Source organism: Branchiostoma belcheri, unplaced genomic scaffold (assembly GCF_001625305.1).
Source record: "Branchiostoma belcheri isolate BF01 breed outbred unplaced genomic scaffold, Haploidv18h27 scaffold67, whole genome shotgun sequence".
NCBI classification, from domain to species: domain Eukaryota; kingdom Metazoa; phylum Chordata; class Leptocardii; order Amphioxiformes; family Branchiostomatidae; genus Branchiostoma; species Branchiostoma belcheri.
Genome location: NW_017804320.1, coordinates 598425 through 609205, shown reverse-complemented (window position 1 = coordinate 609205; position 10781 = coordinate 598425). Strand labels below are relative to the sequence as shown.

Below are 10781 nucleotides of genomic sequence, written 5' to 3'. Positions count from 1 at the left end.
TTTTAATAGCCGGTCATCCTACAACCAGCCACCGGGAGAAGGTTCCATTCCTGCCAAGCATCCGTGGATGGAATGGCACCTTCTCTCGGTTATTTTCGGCTATTAAGATAACGCGTTTAGAACTCTTCATTATCTTTATTGTATGCATTTATTTAGTAGTGGGGTCAAAATAAGTTCCCAAGATGAGTGTGCCACCATTACGGCCTGAATTTTGTTTGTGGGAATGATTAATGAAGAAGAAATAACGGTATAATTCACGGCTCCGTATTCTGTAGGCTATATGACTTATGTTACCAATTTGTGTTGGTGTTTCGATTAGTGAACTGTGGCCCGAGTACTCTAATGCAGCTCTTTTAGAAATAACTACGTGTATTTATACTATGTTTATATAACTCCTGCACCCCTCTAACTTTTTTGAGATTTGAAAATTTATAATAAGTTTTGTTTTGTTAGTCACAAAAACGTTTGAACTCTACATTAAAAAAAGTATATATCAAACTTACCAGAGGGGTTCTTGACGAAAAAGCCGATGGGTGCCCGCATGACGGCGTTGAACATCATGTTGTGAAGATTGACTGATGCTCGGTAGGTGGCGTAAATGATCAGTACCGTAGAGATGATGGATAGAAGGACCGTTAGACCCTCAAGGCCGGCGTACATCTTCAGGTGATAGAGCGAGATGGCCCCGGGGACTGGCCGGGGTTGTCCGCTCGGGAGGGTTTTGTTCAAGTGAGCGATACTGTCCACCCTGTGGAATGAATAGACAATGTTTAGTATTTATGTATTTAATGCCTGAAACATATATATATATATATATCTCCTACAGGCAGTTTTCAAAGAATTCCCATTGTAACCATTAACCGTTGTAAAACATTGCAAACGAGTCTCAGAGAATGTGAAGGCATTATATTTTCTGATTTAAAACTCTCCAGCACAATTATACACATTATATAACATAGTAAAGAACTATCTCTGACTAAATCAAGCTCATATACAGACATTTAACATGCTATTTAACCCTATCTAGACCGAGCTTTTTTTTGGGCTTCGTGGGACGGGAAGTTCTCACCCCCCCCTCCCAAGAACTCGGTATATTGTATAACCACCATTTTTTAGAGGATGGTGTACTAGTAAAAAAAATAATAACAATTTTGATGCCGTTATGACGTAAGACGTCATTATGACATCATTGATGCGATTTTATTGGCCAAACCATATAGATAAGATATTCCCTAAAAACTATACAACCTAACCTTAATAAAAGTGTTATTGATATAATAAAGGGTGTACTGATACTTATGCTGCCCATAGCAACACCGGTGGCGTCATAAAATGACATCATGCATATTTCAGCTATCCGCCATCTTGGATCATTACAGATGTAATGATGTGGTCCACCATCTTAGATTTTAACCAGTGACGTCATCAAATTATGCATTTTTAATGTTAGAATTTACATATAACAACATAAAATGTTATTAATATTAGAAACAATGTTTAAATAGACAGAAAACCCATAAAATTGTATTGCTGAAACGAAAATTACTAAATTTAGCAAAAAATACCTGTCAGAAATCCGTTGCCATTGGCAACACCAAAACTCATCATCTTATTCCACTGATACAAAATTGTTGCCAACAATATTCTAGGACACGTCATTAAGTTGGTGGTTCTAGTACAATCCGTTCGGACGCGATCCGACATCAAAGTTGGCGCGGGAACTTTTAGCGACCCCCCCCCCGGTCTAGATAGGGTTAAACAGAAATAGTCTCATTTACTTACCAATGAGCTACCCACCAATGCGCGAACAGATAAGAAACCTGAAACAACATTGAAAATTAAATTACAGTTTATACTTCATTTGATTTTTGAGCTACCATGATTATAGCGCAAGATTTTGTGAAATAATCATTTTTATATGTTATGAAAGTTTTTGCCCCACCATGTAGTGATGGTACACTCGGATATGTCATCGAACGTTCAGCCACATGGCAACGACCGTTTCAAATTGCAATGACCCTTACTTCTGTTCACATACAATGTAGAATCCACCAAAGACTTAATTCTTTCTATAGACGGTTTTTATTTGCATAAACTGTTATAGACTGTTAAGCTGCCCATAGTTTCTGCAATGTCCTTTGTTAGTAGGGTAAGCCCTACAAGCTATTTTGGCTGCCATTCTGTGTGTTTTGAACAGACAAATAAATACATAAATAAACAGTCAGACTAGCTATAGTGTGTAAAGAAAGTTTGCATGTACTAGACTTCACCGACAGCACATCATTCCCTTTTTAACTGCGTTTCTCTTGCACTACATCAACAGTCTTTATTCACTAGAACATCTTACCTCAAAAGCTAGGATAAAGAACACCATCATAAACAGGTACCAGCGTGGAGGTCCTGATGTCAGATATTTGACGTACACCCGCCAACTCACGCTTCCTTCGACTCTCTCTTCCTCCACAAAGTTGGTATACTGTGAACGATTCAAAATAAAAAAAAAAGAATTGAAATAGCTAAAAATCATTTAATTCAAATTGCTAGGTTTTTGCCTAAATTAGTAAAAATGCCACGAATTGAGTGTACAGCTAGCTGCAGTCTCTAGTGGACCAAATCCCTTTGCCTGTTATCTCTCTATTTGGCCATTTCCAGTCCTCTTTTGGGCTTGGTAGAGGCTAGCCTTGCGTACAAACTGCGCTGCTGGGTCAAACAAAAATAAAGTTTAATAAGCCTTTGTGTGCCGATAGCTGTCAAAAGATCGAAACAAATGGGATTAAATCCATCCGTTACTCTGAATTCAGACTGAATGCAGTTAGGGCCCTCAAAGGCTAGCTCTCCAACACCGAGTCAAACTCGAACCTAAGGAAATTTTACTAAAGCCATTCGAGATATATATCAGACGCTGGGGAACAGGGCCCAGTCTGGCATCCGGGCTAATGTACCACTCCACCTTTCTATGTACATAAAGGCATATATAAAGGTAAATAGTGGTTACTAATAGTAAAGTTCCTTCCAGGTGACTTCCTTCAGTCCTTTAAAACTCGTAGTTGTCACATCGACTTTCCTTGCTACTTGTTGAGTGCTGATGTCTATGTTATGTCTTGCCATATACAGAGTACAGAGAAGTAGTTTCTGGGTATTTGGCTTACTTCGTCCTCATCTTCCTCGTCCTCCTCCTCCTCGTCCTCCTCCTCATCCTCCTCGTCTCCCTCCTCATTCTCCTCGTCCTCTCCCTCATTCTCCTCATCCTCTTCCTCCTCGTCTTTATCCTCATCCTCCTCGTCTTCCTCCTCATCCTCCTCGTCTTCCTCCTCATCCTCCTCGTCCTCCTCGCCCTCCTCAATCTCTACATTGGTTCTGCTGCTCTCTGTTGAGCCTTTCTTGTCCACCGCAGTTCCTGAATCGTCGTCGCCCTTGCCTACTAGAAGTTGCGCGAAGTCAGCTCCAGACGCCAAGACTTCTTCATACGTTCCGAAAGAGACCTGGTTGCCCTGAAAAACAAAACACGACGAGGGCATCGTAAGATAAAATGTGCGGCTTACATTGATTGAATTTCCTAATTTGATCACACACATTCGTTATACGTAACCCCAAAGCGTATTCCTGTCAGCCATACAGTCAGATCTTGAGACGATTCACTTTAACATATGAATAATGTACAATCAAGGAGCTTGTACGTAGAAGCTCTTTGGTACAATGAACATACTTATCGAACATTAATCAATCTACATGATTGTAAATGTAGGAAAATTGTGTTTACCTTGTCCAGAACCAGAATCTTGTCAGCTTTGTTTAGAAACTGGAGCTGATGTGTCACCAAAATCCGGACTTTGCTTCCCAGAGCTCCCAGTATGCACCTAGTGCGATGATAGATCGTAATTACAGTTAGTTGCAAAGTAATACCAGAAGGAAAATTGCAATTAACATGATAAACATGTGATTCATACTCTGTCTGCCATCCGTAAATAATATCATCAGGTCGGTAAATGATTGAATAGTGGACTACTTTTATTCACAACCACTTGCTTCTTGGAACAAGACAACAAGCTGATTATAGAATTAGTTAAACACCTAATTGAACAATGAGCCGATGTTTCGTTGACCGTCTGTTATCAGGGCTAATTTGGCTAGTTTAACCCTCAAACACCCGAACTTTTTTGTGACGTTAATGTCCGAACGGGGCCCAAATGGAACCCATTTGGTTTCTTTCAAATTTATATTCCTTTTTGTATCCTTTCAGTGACCTTTGCACATATATTGGTTAAACATATTAAGACGTTTATTTTGGCATGATTAAGTGTTAAAAAAAATTACAGCTCATTATCATATTTAATGCAAAAATAGGATGAGGCCTGCAGGCATGAACATAGGGTTGACCTTTGACCTCATATGATTGTCAAATTGTCAAACCTCTTAAAACCTGATGAAATAATTCCTGAGGTGGAGGTAACTTGGCAAATTGCATAGTATTAAAGCAATAATGCTCCCTTGAAGACATATTGAGGACAAACGAACAATTTCGTGTGTAGGAAAGTGCAAATACATGGCTGGGGTCCGTTTGCACCCCAGACGGTCTTACAAATTTGTGCCGATCTCAAAAAAAATTAGGAGAACTTGTAGAATGGGTTTACTGACATAGCCACGGGAGGATTTTTTTTTAAATAAAAAAATCAAATAGCACATAAAAATATACGTCTGGGGTCCAAATGGACCCCGTTCGGGTGTTTAAGGGTTAAGAGGACTCTTTACTAATCATATTTTGTCTGACCATGTCCTCTTTCCTCAACGAAAAGCGACAGCTTTGCATGAATTAAGAAAGGTTAAAAAAACAAAGAGGAACAAAAAATATAGAACAGGATGTTTTATTTTACTTGTCGAAGAGTTTTTTCCCAACCGCCGCGTCCACCGCACTGAGAGGATCGTCTAGCAAGTAGATGTCAGCGTCAGCATACACAGCCCTGAAAAACAATTTCTAAATTATTAATATCATTATTTGAATGTTGCCATAAATTCTTAGAATGATGTTTATATAACCTGCAGTACCCTAGATTTAAAATGATCAACTTTGATCGAGCACTTAAACTTTGCAACGATGAAATAAAAAAAAAGTTAAGCGACCAAAAAGAATATGACAAGGGAAGAGTTTTATAAAGGAGATACCATAAATATCTGTGTTTTGTCTATTGTAATCAGTCGACCACTGTTCTTGTAATTTAGTTAGGATATATTTGGAAATATCAAAGCTGCGTAATTCAGCCTTTTTCTTTGTATTTTTGGGCTGCAATGTATTTATACGTCCATTTGTGAATAAACAATTTATATTTACTATACGTAAATGTTAGTCAAATAACTTATACTTTGCAAAATAGACATTGCAGGTAGCACCCACTCTCCTTTGGCAGCAAATGACAATGTATTGTCTATTATGGATTATGAATATTACATGAAACATATTTAATTTTGTTTAGTTTTCATTTCATGTTTATCCATTTTATTCAATATAGCATATCAGAAGTACATTAGTACTTCGTAATTGTGGTATACTTATTAAAATAATTAATCAATAAAACACAGGGCAAGTCCAGTATGTACGTACGAATGCACAAATAGAACATAAAACACAAAAACACTGCATTTGACTAGTGTAGTGTAGAAAATACTTATACTTCTATTTGTTCTAGCCTTTCGGATCTAGCAGTTCTTAACCACTACGTTGCTTATCGACTTATGAATGGGATATTTTACCTTGCCAGGCCGAGGCGCGCCTTCTGACCCCCGCTCAGGGTGACTCCCCTATCCCCGACAAACGTCTTATCCCCGTACGGCATGCCCTGTATATCCTGGAACAACCGGGGAAAAGCTTGCCAAATAACAGTTTATTCATCTATTTGCTGCAAGCACTTGGAGACAAAGTGCCAGAAGCGAAAATGTCTTAAACCACAAAATGCGTCAACTACTTAATGTATATGATCAAGTACAGTTCTGGATCGTATCAGCATATTTAAAAACACATACAAAAACTTACATTTGTCCAAAGCACGGTTATGTATATGTATGGATGATTTATGTATGGACTGGACTGCCAATTTCAAAGTCCGACCTACCTAATAATATAAATTTCCTGTAAATTTTATGGTATTGTGTTTTGAATTATACGGCAAAAAAAATGTGTGGGTTATACGATAGAACTGTGTCCAAGCATGTAGTTTTGTGTTAAGCACGGGTCTTGATACAGCGCTAGCATTACGTACCATTTCCAGCTCGCTGATGCTTATCGCCCTGTCATACTTGTCTTTGTAGAATGGTTTCCCGAAGTCCACGATATTGTTTATAATGGTGTCGGGAAAGGCCCACGGTTCCTGGGCGGTGAAAGCGAGCGTTCCTCGCACGTCCACCTTACCCTCCACCCGCACAAGCTCCCGCATTATCGTGCACAATAAAGCGGTCTGAAACATACCGAATGCCACATTGTATACATTGTAACTCACACACAAACTGGAAAAGCAGAAATTTGCACGCGAGAAAATGCAGTAAATTTCACTACATCTCACTTTACAAAATGGAATGTTCAAGACTCCTCCCTGTGCCAACGAATAACATCCAGAAATTCTGACCAATTGCAGTAACAATATCAAGTTATGTCATAAATGTTGAGGTCTATACTTAGTTGTGACTAATTGGGCAAACAGTTTCAAAAACGGAAACATCGAACACAGAAATCACCTTTCCAGCGCCCGTTGGTCCTATGACAACAATCAGTTCACCTTCTTTGACGTCGAACTTGATATTCGTCAGTGTTGTTTTCTGAAAATAGTGTATTCTCCATGAAAATTGAGCATTCTTTAACTTCGTCAACATGGATATAGATATATATTTATTTATAACTATAAGGCTTATCAAAAACTTCTTTTTTTCGAGTGGTCATACTTTACATACATTACAGTACATTCGACTTGCTTCGTTATACATAGATTTTGGAATAAGATCTAAAATAAATAAAATGGAAGAAAAAAAAACTGTGAAAAACGAACATAATACAGCTTTATTATTTAAAGAAACAAAATTGAATTTTTCTCGACCAAATTTCAATACTCTTGTGCGGAAAGCCAGTTGCATAATTCGCGTTGACATAGTTGACAACGTAGCATCATCACAAATTTGGTACCTACGTACACACAAGGTAATAAACAAGCTTTACAATGTCGTTGACTAAATTTAAAAAAAACTAAGATTTTGCACGTAAAAAAACTCTGTTGCATTGATTTAAGCAATAACCTGATAAAAATACTGTCCGAATATTAGGGATTTGAGTTCCTAATTTTGTACTTTTATTAACCCTGACTAACCGTCTTCCATGTTGCAGTGCTGAGGTCCATAGTGACTCCCTTCGGGCCCACCACCTCACTTGAAGAAAGACTCATTTTGCACAAGTCTTTGCTAGATTCATCCATGACAGGATTTGGAGGCTGGTACTCATGTAGTACAACAAGATTCTACAAAAAGGAAGTGCCGAATTAGGTTGTAAACTAAAGCAAGTTCTTCACGTGTAATTAGCCCAAAAGTACTCTCCAAGCAGAGGTTTGGGTTTTGGGGGTATTTTTGGTGTGTTTTTAGGCTTTTTTATCGGGGTTTCTCTTTTGCACTGAATTTTTTTTCCCCACCGGGTTTGGTGGGAAAAAAATTCAGTGCAAAAGAGAAACCCCGATAAAAAAGCCTAAAAACACACTAAAAATACCCCCAAAACCCAAACCTCTGCTTGGAGAGTAGCCCAAAAGTACTTGTTATAGAACTGCAGGAGCATTTGTGGAAAAGTATTCGAAGGAGGATAACTCAATGATAATAACTCATGATTTCTGAAGTGATGCTTGACATAAGTAAATGAAAATTATGCATATCGGGAGCTAATTTGCATAATTTTATTTAAGCAATAACCTGATAAAAATACTGTCCGAATATTAGGGATTTTACTTCCTAATTTCGTACATCTATTAATCCTGACTAACCGTCTTCCATGTGACTCTCTTCGGGCCCACCACTTCACTTGAAGAAGGACTCATTTTGCACACGTCTTCGCTAGATGCATCAATGACAGGATTTGGCGGCTGGTTCTCATCTAGTACAACAAAATTCTACAAAAAGAAAGTGCCAAATTAGGTTGTAAACTAAAGCAGGTTCTTCATGTGTAATTAGCTAAAAAGTACATATGAAACTCGAAAATAATTGCCCACGAAATAACTTGATAAGTCCTGGTGTTGATGGTATCAAACTGGATTTAAGTAATCCTGTGCCTTCTGCGATATTATTACCTTCGCCAAGAGTGTTTTGTTTTCAGTAGCGTTTGTCCGTCTGTCTGTTTGTTTTGTCTGTCTGTGAACAGCATAACTAAAGAAGCTTAATTTGTTTGTTATGAAACTTGATAGGTCGGGAGGTCTTGATGAGACCTGGAAATTATTAGATTTTGGGCCCCCTGGTGGCTTTTCTAGGTACTGCAACGTAACTTCTGTTTTTTATATCTCATGACCTAGACATGCTAGGGTCATTTTCCTTGGTAGTGGGCTAGAGAAGAAGTGACATGAGTTTGGGCCCCCCCTAGCGGCTTGTTATGGAACTTCAGGAGAATTTGTTGAAAAGTATTCGAAGGAGGATAACTCAATAACCATTTGGTGGATTGTCGTGATTTTTGGTAAGCACATAGCTGAAGTGATGCTTGACATAATTAAATGAAATTTATGAATATCAGGAGCTAATGTCATCATCATCATCATCATCGGTCGGCTGCAACGCAGGCGATCACAAGTCCATTCCACGACCGCCTGTCAGCAGCCAGCGCAGCAATGTTGTCAGGGCTCAGGTCACCTTCCGTGTCCCCCAGCATGTTCTGGATGTAAGTCAGGTAGCTCATCCTCTGGCGCCCAGGACGCCTTCTGCCGTGAGGTGGGACGTAGAGGGCGTAAGTCCTGAGTGGCTCCTCTACTGGCATCCTCAGGGCATGTCCAATAAAGCGCAGTTGCCGCTGCAGCTGCCTCACTCTGAAGATCAGAGGTTGTGTGTTTGTGGCTTTGTATATTTCACGGTTGCTTACGTGGTCTATACGTTTGATGTTCAGCATGATTCTGAGGCAAGATGTAGCAAATGAGTTAATCTTGTCCTCCATGTCACGTGTTAGCACCCAGGTTTCGCAACCGTACAAGAACACCGACACACAGGTTACATTAAAGAGCTTGATCTTTGTGGCAGTGGGGAACGTCGGATTTCTCCAGATCTTTTGAAGTTTCCAGAAAGCGGTCCAAGCGAGTGCCTTCCGCCTGGCCAGGTCGGTCTTACTGGATGCCATCATTGATCCTAGATATCTGAAGTCTGTTACATGTTTGATGGGCTGACCATACACTTCCAGTGGTGGCTGTGGGTTGCAGTTGATGGTCATGTATTCGGTCTTAGGAACACTTATGACAAGACCTAGTTGTTCTCCTGCAGTAGCCGTTCTATTGAGTTGTGATTGCGCCTTAGGTATTGATGCCTCAAGCAGAGCGATGTCGTCAGCGAAATTTAGATCGTTTAAGATTTTGGCTGGGTGCCTACTTGACTGGCGAGGGTGTGTAACTACACCAGAGCAAGTATCCTCAATGGATTTCTTCATCAGATAGTCCACAAGTATGATGAACAGGAAGGGGGCAAGGACATCCCCTTGTAACACCCCTGTGGTGACTTGGAACGGTTTTGTAATGTTGCCATCCACCATAACAGCACTTTTTGAGTTGTTGTAGAGTACGCTAATGGCGTTGACGATAGTGACCGGAACACCATAGTGGCGAAGAACAGCAAACATAACATTCCTGTTGATGGAATCAAAGGCCTTTTTGAAGTCTATAAAAGTAACTATAAGTGACAGTTGGTGGGTTTGGAAGGCTTCAATGATCCTGCGGAGAATGTGTACTTGCTGCGCACAGCTTCTACCTTGCCGAAAACCTGCCTGGTTGTTTCTCAGAATCGGGTCTACGTGTTCCCTTATCCTTGTCAAAAGGATTTTGTTGTATACTTTAGCCGCTATGGACATTAGGGAGATACCTCTATAGTTGGTCATGAGGCTGAGGTCCCCCTTCTTAGGTAGGGGGACGATGACATTAGTAGTCCATTGCTCTGGAGGAGTAAGTGTAACAAAGACTTCGGAGCAGAAAGCGTGTACAGTTCTTGCCATTGCATCCCCACCCCCTCTTAAGGCTTCTGCAGTGATTGCACAGTCCAAGCCAGGGGCTTTGTTGCTTTTCATAGTTTTGATGGCATTGACTGTTTCCTCGAGTGTGGGTGGGTCGACACAGATGGGAAGATCCATGTCGGCAGGTGGAGGGAGGACAGATGTTTGTGGTCCGCCATCATTGTTCAATAGGTGGGAGAAGTACTGACTCCATTCCGTCAGAAGCTCGCTATCGCTAGATGGAGGGGTTCCGTCTCGCTTCTTCACCTTTACGTTGGCTTTCCTGTTTTTGCCTGAGAGTTCATTGATGATCCTCCATATGGAGATGTGATCACGTCTTTTGTCCGCTTCTTCAAGGGCATCTATTTGTTGTTGTGTAAAGGCAAGTTCATCGTGCCTATAGGACTCGTTTAGGCTCGAGTTGAGTTGCCTCCATATCTCTTTGGTGCGACGGGTCCTTGCAAGCAGATATTTCTTCTTTGCCGAGTCTCTCTGCTCACGTAACTCCAGGGTCTTGTCTGATACCCAGCTGGGCATTCCACAGGATTTGTGTTTTCCCACCACCTTTTCCGCTGTCTCTGCTACAGCC

At 40.3% G+C, this 10781-nt stretch overlaps 1 protein-coding gene across 1 annotated transcript in view; it reads right to left on the bottom strand.

The window, feature by feature from the left end:
- Positions 1–7385, bottom strand: part of LOC109483882 (multidrug resistance-associated protein 4-like) — a 19236-nt gene extending 11851 nt beyond the window's left edge. The window contains exons 1-10 of the mRNA XM_019787025.1: positions 7347–7385; positions 6724–6804; positions 6252–6446; positions 5746–5840; positions 4872–4958; positions 3761–3857; positions 3299–3491; positions 2335–2475; positions 1783–1789; positions 504–748 (exon numbers count right to left, since the gene is read on the bottom strand). Coding sequence (XP_019642584.1) covers positions 504–748; positions 1783–1789; positions 2335–2475; positions 3299–3491; positions 3761–3857; positions 4872–4958; positions 5746–5840; positions 6252–6446; positions 6724–6804; positions 7347–7376 — 1171 coding nt within the window. The 5' untranslated portion in view covers positions 7377–7385. The remainder of the gene's footprint in view (positions 1–503; positions 749–1782; positions 1790–2334; positions 2476–3298; positions 3492–3760; positions 3858–4871; positions 4959–5745; positions 5841–6251; positions 6447–6723; positions 6805–7346) is intronic.
- Positions 7386–10781: the final 3396 nt, after the last annotated feature.